Here is a 16,146-nt window from a genome sequence, read left to right on the forward strand (position 1 = left end):
CTCCAAATCATCTGACAAGATGCATAAACTGGAAATAATAAGCTGTTTAGTCAGGTGATCTAGAGTATAAATCACAACAGGGTGTACCGTACAACTATCACTTGTCCAGTGATTCCCTTGTGCCTCATCCTGGATAACATATGAGTAGCTCTCACTGAAGTCAAAGAGAACAGCTGCTTCATGGGGTCCAAGATTTTCTTTCATTTTCTTAAGGTAGTTTGCCTGTAACTTCGTAGTAAATGAATGGGGCACCAGTTTTTCCACTCTTTGAATTTAAATTGATAGGTACTCATCAAATGTCACCGTGAAGTTCACCAGTTAATATCTGTCACTGGAAACCCACTGACTGTATGAAACTTCATCTCCGGGGTCACATTCTTCAAACTTTTTCAGCACTAAGCTTTTCAATTTTTCACGTGAAGGACACTGAGAGCAATGTCGCAGTATACAGTCCCTATTATTTCTAGAGCACACGAAATAACCAATTAGGTCCTGGCTTGTTTCCTCTATATTACAGGCACTAAGCAGTAGGTTGACATTTTAATGAATTGTGCAAAAACACACTGAATGCGTTCCATGACATCCTGCTACCACAAACCATTTTGGACCAAGGTTGCAGAATTTAGAAAAGCCAATTTTAATTCTGGGGAAGTCAAATTTAAACGTGGAATACAATTCCTTCAAGTTAGCAAGTAATAATCTCTTCTGAACATGTACATTTTTGGAGATACTTATGGAATCTTTCTTTCCAGGCATCATTCTTGAGTACTCATCACTTTCATAGAAAGTCCTAACTAATTGTAATGTTTTATTTTTGCCTTCCCTTTTCTCAATTCAGGTGCAGCTAATTTTCCATTGTCTCTGAAAAGTTCTCTTGCTTGGCGGGCAGTGTACTCACTCACATGAAACTCTTCCATTACTTTCTTCCTGCTCCATAAAGTTGGTACCAATGATAACAGATGTACCTTTCCTTGATGAGTGCTTGATGTGTCAACTTTTTGTTTGATTAACCCGTCAGCGTCCAAAGTTTTTTTTAAATTCACGCATATTTCACTTTTAAAAAATATGAAACTTCACACAAAGAACACAATTCAAACTGACTGAATAATGGAGGAAACCTTCTACTAAATATGTGCACTGAAAGGTATGCTAAAATTCACATATTAAATACATTGCCGGAGCATTGGCTCAGCACTGCACTGGGTGCCCTATGGCACCCGTGGGCGTTGACGGGTTAAGTCTATGAGCACATCTATATCATGAACTTTCTGAAGTAGTTCTTTTGGCAGTTTTGGCTCATCCTTTTCTGGAGATAATTCTTTATCAAGAAGTCTTTTAACTTTCCTTTTAAAATTACTGCATGCTGACTCTACTTTCCTTTTAGCGTAGGTTGACCTTCTGTGAGATGATATGCCATGAAATTTTAAAGGTGACTCCTCTATATCTTGCAGCGTTCTGTTAAGTAGCTTAGTTGATTTTTCTTGGGATACTGTTGTTTCAAAATTCAAAATACTATCATTGCTGTCACTATCTACTGCTTCAACATCAGAAAGCTCATTTCCAAACCTGGAGTGTTTCTGTACTTCCTCCCTACATGGCTGGCATACTTTCATTCCTGGCACTAATTTCCGAAGAGTTGGGATTTTACAGGCCTTTTCTGCAAATTCAAGACTTACATTTCTCAGTGATTTTGATATTTTCTTCTTGTGGCTCTTAAAAGGATCAAGACAATATATTTGGTAGGTTTCATACTTTTTCAAATAGTATATTCTGTGATGTTCGCAGACATTGGATAGGACTTCCCCAGGTACACCACTTCTGAGAGATAACAGCTGTTTTTCAAGCATACTCATGATCTCAATTTTGTTCAGTTGCACCACTGGTGTGTAGCTTTTTTTGAGGCAATCAGATGCAGTTACTTTTCCAATGCTGCACAGTTCAACAATTTGCTCATTTTGAAGCATAGTGGAGACACTAACCTTTTTTAATGTCGAAGTTCACAATGAGCAGCTTTGCCTAACTCATAGCACACACAATTAATGTACAGGTAAAAATACACTGATCGTATACACAGAATAAACTTGGACACCCAGGGAGCATCTTTACACAAGAAGACTTGGCAGAAGACTAAAAGTGGTACCCTAGAATCTATTTTGATTTATCATGCCCTCACTGTGATACATTGTAACACTTTATTCTTCCTAGAGGTTGCACTTAATTCTCTTATTCCTTGGGGAGATGTAATAACACTGAAAAGTGAGGCTGAATAGGTGGGATTGTATTACCTTCTCAAGTTTGTCATGTAATACAATCATATGTGAGGCAGGGGAGAAAACAATGTGGCACATAATGTCAGCATTATCTCTCCCAGTGAAATAGAAATTTAATACTCCAGTTGCCATCAAGGAATGTGGATATTGGTGACAACCTGCTACATATCTATAAGTAATACCATTTGCTCTGCCAGCTCTTCCATCACTAAGGGTTTGGAAGACCATACTTCTTCTGTGAAAGTGAGGCTAAATTTGTACAACTCCAGTTCAGCGGGACTCATTTAATCACTTTTTCACAGATCTTAACAAACTTATACATTGCATGTGCTTATGATGACCACTGGTTTTTTGGATGAGTGCTTTCTAAACACGAGGAAGAACAAGATGTAAAAGTGAAATTTATGCACCCATATCGAAAATCCCAATGTGATGGAATTGGTGGTACTGTAAAGCATTTAGTTGCCCGAGAGAGCCTCCAGAGATGTTCGGGAGATGCCTTAAACACATTGAAGTGTATTATTTAAATAATTTTATTTAAATTAGTATTTCCATTTATCCTCTAATGCACAGTAAGAGTCTAATGTATTTTAATACCAATTTTTCCATAAACTAAACACTTGAAAAATGGGTAAATTCCAGGAAAAAAGCATCATTTCACATTTCTGAGCCATTTGGATTTTTTTACCCTCAGCTGCCACAAGCCAAGTATTGCTATTAAAAAAAATTGTATGAACAAGAGCCACATTCACTAGACTACATGTTTGGTCTTAGATTTACTGACCAATATTTCAAATATATCCTCATGAAGGTATGGATACACTTATACTTATTATCTTACAGTACGTGTCCAAAATCCCTCTCACAGGGGCAGAAAAAAAAGTAAAACCTGAAATACTCATAGTGGCAGTCAAAACACCACCATTTTTATTTCACAGTATATTGGAGCACATATTAACCTTCAATTTAAAAAAAAATTGGATGAGTTAACTGCTCTGCCTTTTGGTGATAATTCTGAAAATATGAAATAATGTTTTTGAGCTAAAAAAATCGGTTAATTAACAACTGTTGACATCATTTTGGCCAACATAACAATGCAAGGGGAATAAAAGACATTACTATGGAAGCTATGTACTTGGATAGACAAGGGGTCAAAATTTCATTCAAATATGTTATGTGGTTTCTGAGTTATGAATTTTTACCCTGTGCCCTGCACTCTGGAATTTGACTCCCACTAGCGCCACTTCTGAGCAAACATCTCAAACTTTGACTCCTCATATCTTGCAAACTATGAGAGTGAGAGAAGAAATATTTTACATGGGTCATTAGATAGGTGATAGTAGCTAGTGACAAAAATTTCATCAAAATCCGAGTCGGTGGGTGCCATGCCTGGGTGAACTGACATGGAATGACCCTATTATTATTATTATTATTATTAATAAGGGGTTCTTCCTTTGGGTCCTTCACGCTTGTCATCCCTTCTGGCTCCAATCTTCACGGATACCTTTTGTTTACATGTGATGTTGGTATTTCCCTGGCCCTTACCTGGCAATCTTGCCCCCCACACGGAACTAGATCCTTCTCCCTGTCATCGGACAACTCTCGGCTGCCTGACCATACACTAAATTCTTATCATGAATTGGAATTTCAAAATAGAATGACCACACTGTTAAGGAAGGAATTTTAAAATTGGCATTACTCATCATAAAGAGCTCTCTCAACGTATGATCTTGGTCAACTGCTGTGTAGAAGAGCATGGCTCACTCAATCCCTTGATTGGAACTCTTGCCAGAAGGTGGAGTAGGACTAGAAGCACTGGTTCCGAGAAGACCTTTAAGTCTGTCAGCCAGCCTGAACAGACATACAGACAAGCTAACTGACTTCAAGATAATCAGGGACCTTCACGTTTCTTTCAGCACTGAAAATATAAAATTTTAATCACGTTGCTCTGCATTCGTGATGCCTCCAAAGTTGTTCAGCCAATCCAAGCAAAAAAAATTAATGCATAATTCCTTGTTTTCGAAGGAAATTTTTACAAAATTCCAAGTTAATCTTGCTTGATTACTGCGATATGTAGATAAGAAATTTAAAACGTATAAAATTACTTCAATACTTTTAAATAATATTATACATTAATTATATATACATCAATAAAATAGGTCATCGGAGGTTATCAGTCTACTGATGAGAGAAAGCCATGAGAGCATCCCTCCATTGGTCACAGTCAGGGTTGATAAAAATCATGATTTTTTTCAAAAAAATCATTTTTGTTGATTTTTTTTATTTAAATCAGATTTTATTGATTTAAATCTGATTTAATTGATTTAAATGAGATTTTTATGATTCTCCATTCATCACAAATTCAGTTATTTGCAAAACTAACTATTTGGGCAGCATATTGGAGAATGATGGTTTGCAGAAAAAACAAGAGGAAACATATTCTAAACTCCAACTAAACAACATTTAGTCAATCAGGGGAGAGAACTATGGAAGTGCCAATGGTATCAAATTAAAAATTACGCCAGCATAATATAAAATTGCCATTGGAAGTATCAAATGTGCTATACTATGTGGTTCTAAAGCATATGAAGTTTAGAAAAATTCTGTGATAGCAACTTTGTATGGTGCCTACGCTTAGAAGTTAAATCAGAAAACAATTTTTTTTCAACGGATACACTAGTATTCTAACCAAAGCCATTTTTTTAAATTTTCATGTTACATGCATTCCTTCAGTATCATTTCTATTCAAGAGCCACCATTGTGCTGATAACTGTCGATTCATTGTATTAATTAAGAAATAAAATTCAAAATTATACACTTACAGCTTCCTTTTCTTCACTCTTTAAAAATCAAGCATCTGATTTAAATCACCTGATTTTTAAAAATAAAAATCAAGTGATTTAAATCAAAGTGATTTAAATCAATCAACCCTGGTCACAGTATCGGTAATCGACACGATTGGCATTAACCTTTGCTAAATTAGCATTGTTCGAGTAGTCCTTTAGACAAGGATATCACAAAATCATTATTCATCCATTCAATTTCTACACAGGGTTACAATGATGCAAGTTTACGGAGGTTTTCTACATTAATTTAACATTTTCATCTTTTTCCGACATTAATTGCACATTTCATGCCAATATATGTTCTGATAATGTAACAAATTAAATTAAAATGTCGAGAGACAAATGCTGGATGCCACATTTGTTTTGTTTATGGACAGAGATATCGGTAGACATCCGTGACTTTTGATGATTCAATTCAATTTTTTTCAAGCTAATTTCTTCGAAAATTTCATGCCACTGAATGCTCTCATATTTGAACAATTAAAAATAGAATGATGAATCAAATGCAATTGGTAACCTTTTAAATGTTTAATTCCCTGTTAAAACAATCGTGGGAAAACCCACAATGTATGTGCATCGAATATCTAACCTATTGACTATTTTGGATGCAAGTTTCATGCAAACGAATGCTATGCTAATGAAATACTTACAAATACAAGTCGAGAGATAATAATAATGCTGAGAGTCAAATCCTGGAAGCCGCTAAGGCAATATTTAGTTGTCCAATAACAGAAAATCGGTAATGCCCATTACTTTTGCTTCTGAATTATAATATTTTTTAGATATTTACTACATTTATAACATACTTCATGCTAATGAATGCCCTATAATAGAAAAATTTAATACAAAATGTCTACAGTCAATGCCTGAAGCAATTTTCCATATTCCTACTTATTTGTCGATATAAAGTTAGGTGAAGCATGCAAAATTAGCATTAATAACGTGTTCAAAGTGTAATTTGTAATTTTTATGGAGATGAATCCTCAGGTAGTAGAATCCTCAGGTTATAGAAAATAAAATATGATTTCCAATAGTTAACTGCTATTACAAAGTGTCGCTGTGACATATACCTGTCTACTGGCAATAAACTTGTTTAATAACATGAATTCACTAACCCCTCCAACTTTTCACTGCCAAATTCGAAAGGCTTAACAACTAGAAAAATAACCAACGACAACCATGGTAATTTTACATTTTCCAATATAAGATGGAAACACTGTTTTCAGAAATCAAGAACATTTCTTTGGCTAACATCACACAACATTCGCCGTAGACTGACAATTTTGATACTCTACTGATAATATTGGAATTTCTATTTTTATCACAATGGACAGGAAATGAGGCAATCCGGCATAATATCCAGACCGTAACAAACTGTTCTCTGGAGAAACCATTTTTGAATTGGAGAATAACAACTTTTGGTTCGTTTGATGGCTACGCAAATAATAAATAAAGCTACAAACCTCTATCTGTAGTAAGTCTTGTATCACTTCAGCTGCATAATACCCGTGACATTCTCCGAGAACAAAAATTTCAACGAGATTATCACACTTGCACAAACACAGCCTGCACATTCCACGTATATCGCAATCTCCCATTACGGCAAATAATGAACCTAAACTGAGAAGTTGAAAAACGGCACAATTGGAATCTGTAACCGGTGAAAGACGCAAAGGATCTTTTAAATGACAGTGACACACGCAAACGCGAACAATTACACACGAAACCACTATCCCTACAACGTTCACCGAAGCAAGCACTGAATGAAAATAAAGAACAATCGAAATATTTCAGAACTCGATACAATCATAGATAGTATCGATAGTTTACCATCGACAGCCGACCAATCAAAGCATAACGCGGCTGTTACAACTGGGTATGTATGAGTGACGATTTACGTCGTATCTACATTACTAAAGCAAATGTACAGGAAAGGTGACGCAGGAATTAATATAACTTGGAATCGGCCTTATGACTTTAAAATTATTTCAAGGTCATTTTTTTATTTAAATGTGCAAATCATATGATCAGTGATAGGAACCTTTGGTCAGGATATCAAGGGACACTCAGCAAAAACCTCTTGGCATCTAAATGCAGGTGCCTATTATGTTTTAAAACAACATTTAAGGAAATGCCTTCCATTACCCATAAATGAAGTTTATTAAGATGGGTGAGATTTAAGATACATGAAGAAATGGACGTCAGCAAAATGGATCATAATATTCTTAGGCTATTTACAACATCATTTGAAAATTTCATGCTATATAATGTTCTCATAATCGAAAGTTTAAAATGAAATGTCGACAGTCAACTCGAGAATCCATCTTCGATGTATTAAATTATAATTTTTGCATAAAAATCGGTGTAACCCGCTCACAACGGACTGAGTGAGACTCACAGCCCTGAGGAAGGTGGCACAATCGGACATCGAAACGTCGGAAGTAATGCAGCTCCTGGCTCAGTGGCGATCCCGAGAACTCTTCACGCGGTGTATTCGCCGGGAAAGCCTTCTTAGAAAACGGCAGATCATGGTTGAAAAAATGTCCGACTAACTCAAAGGAGAAAGTGCTTCCTGAAGATCAAAGTGGCGTCTACTCACTGAAATGTGATGAGTGCAATGGGTTGGATTTCGGTTAAACGGGTCGTAAATTTAAAACTCGTGTCGACGAAAATAAAAGCCAGATTAATAGACTTCAAGTCACATTTTTCCAAGCATCTCATCGAATCCGGCCATGAGTGTGATTTTAACATTAAAGTTTTACATGTGTTAGACAAAAGTGTTAAACTGTATGTTTTAAAAATTCTAGAAATCACTAAATGCGGTTTCGCCGACTCCATGGGGCATGAGGGGGCCCGAGACCCCTCAAAAATTCGTTGTGGGTTTGAGGAAAAAATGAATCAGGCTTGTCGATTTTCCCCAGGGTGTGCAGATATCGAGATTCGAGTTATCAGGGTTCTAATGTTGATCATATGACTCTTCTAAAATTCTTAAAAAACTTAAAACTCACTACTTACAAAGTTTCCCGGGGCAAGACCCCCGGTTTGAGCCCCCCCAATATTTTCTGTAAGTTGGCATCCCTGATTAAATGCACTCTAGCACCAATTTCAAATGACATGACTGAATTCAAGTGTTCCCACTTCTTTTCAACTGTTTTAAAATCTGACTTCTTCCTTGCTAACCCACCCCCCCCCCACCAAATTAACCTCATCACACCTGAACTTCTATTCGCTTCTCTCTCCCCCCAGATTTTATACTTTTATGCAAGGGCGCGGGATCATGACTAGGGGAGGGGGGAACAATGGTCTAGGGGGGGGGTGGCAAGCCATGGGATTTATGAGATTATTTCCTTGAAAAAATGGTTTTATTTTAGTTACATATCTTATACTAATATATATCATTTTTTGTGGGTTTAAAGAAAATTTTATGAATATGTACTTTCGATTCAAATCAGTACTGATTTCGCTTATCCCTTAGTAACCCAATGTTGCTTCCAAACAACATCAAAAATGTATACATTTTCAGTCCTATTTGGGGAATTATCAAGACCTCACATTATTTTGTGGCGTAAATTTTAATGACGAAATATTTAGCTACCATGATGAACATGCTTATATGGAAAATTTTCAAGTTTTCAAAATGAAAAATCTTGAAATTTTATTTCTCCCTGAAGTAGCTCTAGGGTTAGAAATGGTTAAAGACTTTTGTGATTTCAGCTTCTAAGGGGGGGGCAGCTGCCCCTCGCTGGGTACGCCCGTGCTTCTATATGTTTTGATCCTCCCCCTAACGTGCACCCCTGCCTTACCTCGTACTGTCCACCCACCCCTGCTGTTGTCGGATATAAATGAGGCTCGACAATGTAACGCTCCTTCCGTTTGTCTTGATGTCCGTCAAAACTATAGTGTGTATGCCGTAAGTTGGTTGGCTCAGAGAGCCCGCGAAGTGCGTGAGCTGCGAGCAAAGGAGGGGATGAAGAATGGAACGACAAAAAGAAATGTATGACACAGGTAGGTGGCGAGTCCGTTCGCCCGTCCCCCATACGAAGGCAACTAGCACCTCTAATAGAACTATTAACTTCTTTTAATTTCTCGTAATATCTCAATCTAAATAGCATATTTGTAAAGTACTAAAAAAGCTAAGAGGAATGGTATAAAAAACACCGACCGAAAGTGCTTTGATCACAAATAACGAAATGGTCGAGGGTTAAAACAAAACAAACAATACAACGGCTGAAAAATAACTTTACTCAGAGTAATCTATGGACACAGATTATATACTCTAGATTACCCACGATGAAAAAATACAAAGATTCCATACATATTTACACGTAATTCAATGCTTTAAAATTCGCAGTCTGAACGAAAACTGGCATCGATAGAAATGTACCTACGAAGGGTATTAAATAGAGTTATTCATTTATTATATTTATTATTATATTTATTAGAGTTATTCATTTATCATTTTCCCATCAGGAATATCACCGCCTTTCCCAATCACTGTTGGCGTCCACCAAGGATCGGCCCTCTCTCCGCTCCTTTTCATCCTGTGCATGGACACAATCACGGCCTGTCTCCAAGAATCGCATCCTTGGTCACTACTGTTCGCCGATGATGTCTTCCTTGCCAGCACCACCAGACCCAAATTACAGCAGCGAACTCAATTAAGGAAGGTACTACTCGACAACTATGGGTTGCGATTAAATATCAAGAAGACTGAGTACATGGAGTGTGGGCCTCAAACCGATGGCACGATCAGCATCGACGGCGACGACCTTGAAAAGGTCGAGAAGTTTAAATATTTGGGCTCTGTCATCAGCAACGATGGAAGCACAACCGCCAACACACGAGCTTGAATAAATGCAACATGGCTGAAATGGCGCCAAGTGACTGGCGTATTGTGCGACCATCGAACGCCCGAACGGTTCAGGGCCAAGGTATACAAGACCGTAGTCTGCCCAGTGGCCCTATATCGAACAGAATGTTGGCCAGCCACAGCAAATCAAGAACAGGCCATGCATGTCATGGAAATGATCCATCGCAGCATCATAGGCATCTCCTGCCTGGATCACATCAGGAATGAAGACATTCGGAAAAGAATGGGAGTTGCACCGATCACAGACAAGATGCCGGAGGCTCGACTGCAGTGGTATGGGCATGTGGTGCGTAGTGATGAGAACTCCGTGGCCCAAACAGCAATGCGGCTGAGTACTGAAGGACGCCGACCACGAGGACGACCAAAGATGTGCTGGCTCGACAAAATTAAGGCGGACATGAAGACCATCAACGCCACGCCAGTAGACGCCCTGGATCGAACCAAGTGGAGAAGGCTTTGCAGAACAGCGGACCCTCCAATAGCGTGGGACAAACACTAGGATGAAGAAGATTCATTTATTATATTTATCAAAATATGATTTGGCACTGATTATGTGGGGAGGAATGTGGTAATAGTGAAATAGATGCTATTCCTGATCACTCATTTCCAGAATCGTAATGAACTCTGCTATTCATACCAAGCAGAAAATAAAACCATGGACAATTGCGCAATTATCAAAATCAACCTAGAACGCGGATTAATTTTTCCATATAAAATATGCTTTGGGATGTCGGTGTGGTATGCGCGTTGCATATTATATTATTAAATAATTAATTACAAGTCGTCCATGAAGTCTGGTGGTAACATAAAGCCACAATAATATAAATAAACCAAAATACAAAACAAAATACTAAGCAACAAAAAATTTTAAAAAGCCCTCAAAATACCATTCTTTGCACAATACATGTCCCCATGTACTTACATAGCACCAAATCAGCAAAAAAAACAATGCATGTCTACATTTACATTGCCCTCAAAATCCATTTTTACACAATAATATACGTAGACCAAAGTAAAAAAGACAAGAAACACCAAATTAAAAAAATATATGTTTATAAAGCCCTCAAAATTCAATTTTATTAATCCAATTGATAAATATAGTGGCGTGAGTTGGAAAGGGCTCAAAAAAAATTTCCTCCGGTAAACCATTCCAATCCTCCCTTCCAATACCTTGATGCAGGAAGGAAAATTTTAGTCTATTTGACAGCTACCTTGGGGCCTTGATCTTATAATACTGTTATTTTGTGGGTAATTCGCGCAGTGGTGTAGCTCGGGGAAGGGGGGATCCGAACCCACTCACGAAATATATAAACAATTATTTTCCTTCGTAAAAGAAAACAAAATATTGAAACGTCATGAATTTACAAAATATTCATTTAACATATGAAATTTTTCCGATTGTGAAAAGTGTTAAAAATTGTGTTTAAAACCCATTGCCTAGTACCCTGTTTCTCAAAAATTTTCCCCCTGGTTTTGGGACCCCCCCCCCCAAAAAGAAATTCCTGTCTACGCCTCTGAATTTTCACCCTTTGGGAAGCAAAAAGTAATTAAATCGGCTGTATGTTTCGCTTGAAAAATACCTAAAGTCAAATTCATCGTTGGCCATTGGCCGACATTATGAAATGTATCTATACGTCGAAAAATGGAGGGTCGGAGACAGGGGCGCAGCTAGGAATTAACACTTTGAGTGCCGGCCACTAATTTTAAAGCCTTACTTAAAAATCCGGCCATTTTTACTGAATTCGCAAATTTATTTTAAACAATAGCATCAAAAATATATTTATATCGATGTGCATTTCAATAAAAATGGACTTTGCTCTTCTTTGTGAATGAGTTGAATAACATTTATTGCTAAATTTTAAATGTACATTTTTAACAATGAAAACCTAATGTTTTTTTAAATAAAAAAAAGTTGCAACAAATTATGTACCGTCATAAAATGCATAATATTTTTTCATTGCCCTCAATTTGAGCTATTTAAACCATGGAAATCGTACCAAAGTATTGTTCCAAGCGTAGCATTCAAAATCCTGGATGACAAAAAGGGTCGCTGCACCCTCAACGAACGGTTCTTTCCTCCAAAGAATGTTCACTCAAAGTAGGCTGAGATAAGGGTGCCGGTAGCTACAGAGGACTTTTCGTCCACAAGACATTAAAAGAACTCTTTTTCCATCGAGAGTTGATTTTTGAAATGGCAGAACCCCTAAGCAGTAAACTGGAAAAAAACCATGGGGGAAATACTTCGGCTTCACGCAAACAAAGTCAATAAAATAGAAAGACGTAACATTACGTCAATGGCAATCTTCAGAAAGATTAACAGGACTTAATATTACGTCCATGGCACGCGAAGTGTTGAGGCTAGAGGGGGTTTCAGGCACAACCAATGCTGGGGTGTCTTGGGGTATGGCATACCCGCCAAGGTAACCGGGAGGTGCAGGGGCCTTCCGTCAGGAAAAAGTTAAGATAAATTGTTCAAAATAATGAGTTTTATGGACTTCTGAGAGATATTTTATTAATCCTCACTCTATTCTATAAGTAATGTTAACCCAATTGATTAAGTAAAACGAGCGTGATGTGCCTGCACCCTGAGGGCTTCCCCCGCTCTTTTCAATGCGGGTCCACAGAGGGAAAGGCGCGTTTCTAATTTTAAAATGTAGAAATTGAGGTCAGAGGACCTATTTAAACACAACATTGGAAGTAATTACACTATCCTCTGTTAATACTTGTTAAGCGTTTTCCTTAATATTTACAAAAATATTTTGAAAAGATTTTACCCTAGAGAATGCTACATAAAGTTGGCCATGAGAGAATACAGGGTCTGGCAGGAATAAGCCAGCTCTTTGCAAAGTCTGATCCTGAGCCTTGTTAATAGTCATCACATAGGAAACCTTAATGGGAAATTGTCCGCGATTCAAATTAAAAGGCATGGTGGGATCCGACGGCGTTAACTTTATTCTTGGGATGAGGACAATCTTGCCGGAATCGATTATTTTTTTTAATCGATTATTATTATTATGTTTTTTTTCATTTTTAAAAATCAATTTTAGGAAACATAAGCAATATTTAGGAAGTAAGATCTGCCGTCGCATGTTCTCTGATAAATTCCGTGCATTTTGGTACCTCATTTGTAGTGTTTGGTTGCGTATAAGTTGGGAAAAGGTATCTATACAGTAGAAATAATATAGTAGATAAGCAGATACACCTTAAAAACAATTTCTGAGCTCTGGGCCACTGGTCAGAGAATGGTTGCCTGTGGGCTAGTGGTCATTTCAGCAGACTTGTAGCTGCTAGAGGGAAAGTTTCCCCAGCGGCTCCTCCCTTCTCTTGAGAAAGATCTACTACGTCCCATCGAAAATTAGAGAAAACTCTATCCCGTAAGCTTTATTTTTTGCTTAGTTTTTTACTATCTAACCACGTGTTTTTTGTGCCCACCCTAGGTCAAGAAGAAATGAGTCATGGTAGGGCTCCATGCAACCCGTAATGAGTAATTGCTAGCAGTGGCGCAGCGAGGGGGGGTGTTTTAGGGGATAAAACCACTTACTAGACACTTCCCCTACACCCCCTCCCCTCCCTTGGCAAAGACTTTCCTGCTGATGATAATATTTACATTCTAGTGGTACAGAATTGAGCAGGTTGTTCCTCTTGTGTCATAATCAATGTTGTTAAAGCCTACAATGTCAATTTTAACCCTTCAGTGCCATCCTATGCACTGGGTACCGACCCCTAAAACCTCAATTTGTTGCCACCATACGGCCGCGAACCATTCCAGCAAGTTCCAAAATGCTCTTTATGTACAAAATATTACAAGCATTGTGTCTGTGAGTTATAAGGGAATGAAGGAGATGAGCAGGGCTTCCAAGGCTCCAACAGTAGATCGAAATATTCAAGGAAGAAGAAACGAGGCAGTCAGTTCACGGACAGTGGAGAGATAAATACAGTTTCTTCTCCTGACCTTCCTTATTATTACAACAATGTAGTGTTTATGATCTTGGAGTATAGGTCATGTACCTATACTCCAAGATCATAAACACTACATTAGTGGAGAGATAGTTCTAGTGTACAGTGTGCAAAGGATAGGAAGTGCTAAGTTTTTTAGGATGTAAGGAGAATAATGGCGAAATAAGTAGTTTATCGTGAATGCACGTGATGTTCATTTTAAGAATAGGCCAACAAGGAAAGACATGAAATCAAGACTAAATCCAGGCATTGAACTGATTGGAAAAGAAATTGAAGAAATACTCGGCTCAAATTTACCTACAGTGAGAGAAGTACTGTGTGTTTTCTCTATCACCTAATGGGTTCGAAATTTGTAAGACTTAGTGCGAGAAAAACCGTGAGAAATGCGTCTCATCCATGGTACAAAACTAGAATTCCTGTTATTACCGTAAATGAGGCGATTGAAAAGTTTTAAAAAAATGACGCAAAGAATGGATGAACGTGCGACAACATGAAGAGACCGCGAACTACTGTAGAGATGAAGAGAAGAGAATCTTTTGTAACAAAATTTGATGATTTGTTTGAAATTGTAAGGAGCGGTACCATTGAGTTTTAGACGTACGAGGAGGAAAGTGCAGTTAATCTCTCGGATAAATGTGCTTGGGCTGAAGAAGTAAAATTCTTACGCAATCAAAGAGGAGCACGAATTGCAGTTATTAGTGGAATAGATTTCAATGTATTCAAAAAGAAAGAAAAAGATGTGGTTCTCCACTCCTTGTGGTGCATCTGCACCCAACAGGGACCCGCAGTTCCTAAAAAGATTTGTTAATTACGAAAGTGATAACCTGGACATAGTAAAAGGAGTACAAAAGAAGTTTTCAAACCACTTGTGGTACCTGAGTGAGGAGTTGTAGGCCTGGCAATCTTTGACGGATCCTTTCTAGGTATGAAAAGGAAAACGTGATACTCCGTATAAGGACATGTGAGGAAAAATATGATCCACCGAAGAAGGCATTCTATGAACATAAAGACATCACCAAGGTATCTATATAAAATTTTGTCACTACTAATTTGAGAAAGCTATTTAATACATTATAAATACGCACCCCATTCTTTGATGCACACATGCGAGGATGGGATGAACATCAAAGAACAATTTGCAAATTATTCGGGGTCCACAAGTGGCAAATGATTGTGCAGAGAGAGGGGTGAAATAAATTCTAAGGTTTTGAGTCAGTCACGTAGAAGGAAGAGAGCTTTCAAAATTTATTACAAAGTGTGAATTTTCATTGCAGCACAACCCCTAACGTGCGCAAAGACACTTTAATTGCCAAATATGGGGTGTCAATGAAAGATTAGAAGTACTCTGAAAATGTATTTTATTTTTGTTGATATCGACTGAAATTCATGACCAGCGTGAAAATAAATTGATCAAATGGATTGGAAATATTGTCATTGCAATTAAATTCTTTCTAACGTAAGCACATTACTTCAGAGGCTAGATCTTGCCAGTGGGAGCAAAGACTTTGCCGAGGGAGGGGAGTGGTTGAGGGGAAGTCTGTAGTAAGTGGTGCGGGCCGTACCTCAGCGGTGCCGCGGTGCGGGGTGGTGCCCTGGAGGGTGCATTGCATTACGACGGACGATATCTCCTTAATGCTTAGAGATAGGTCAAAACAAAAAAAAAATCGGCCCTAAAGGGCTTTACTTTTACGTTTTACATAGAGTTAGCACTTTAACTGCTCCAAAAAACTCAATTGAGGGTCCTTAGTACTTAGGGCGCTTGGGGCACGGGTTGCCGTTATTTTAAAGTAACCAAATTTTAACATGTGAATATGAACTTCATTTGGATCATTTTGAGACTAGGAAAACATAACTTTATAACATAACTAAATCTTAATAGAACTTCCTCGTTACTAACTCGGTCGATCCATTTGATTTTCATCATTATTCTGTTCATTCGAAGGCCTGTATCATTGCTTTCTCCACTGCTATCATTGTCCATGGTTCACTTCCATATGGGAGCGTACTCCAGATGTAGGTTCTTATAAATTGTTTCTTTATTTCCATATTTAAGTTTTCCGCTGTAAGCAGGTCTCTCTTTTGGTGGAATGCTCTCTTTGCTTGGGCAATTCTGCTGATAATTTCTTTCTTGCTTCTCCCGTCACTAGTGATGAAAGATGTATTTATGCTTAAAGTGACAAAATCGAGCATTTTAATTATTATT

At 37.8% G+C, this 16,146-nt stretch overlaps 1 protein-coding gene across 3 annotated transcripts in view; it reads right to left on the reverse strand.

Moving 5' to 3' along the window:
* LOC124172645 (zinc finger protein 239-like) overlaps positions 1-6,884 on the reverse strand; it is a 47,725-nt gene extending 40,841 nt beyond the window's left edge. For all 3 annotated transcript variants that reach the window (XM_046552092.1, XM_046552093.1, XM_046552094.1), the window contains exon 1: positions 6,580-6,884. In XM_046552092.1, the coding sequence (XP_046408048.1) occupies positions 6,580-6,714 (135 nt within the window). In that variant the 5' untranslated portion in view covers positions 6,715-6,884. The remainder of the gene's footprint in view (positions 1-6,579) is intronic.
* Positions 6,885-16,146: the final 9,262 nt, after the last annotated feature.

Source organism: Ischnura elegans (genome assembly GCF_921293095.1).
Source record: "Ischnura elegans chromosome 13 unlocalized genomic scaffold, ioIscEleg1.1 SUPER_13_unloc_2, whole genome shotgun sequence".
Taxonomy (NCBI): Eukaryota; Metazoa; Arthropoda; class Insecta; order Odonata; family Coenagrionidae; genus Ischnura; species Ischnura elegans.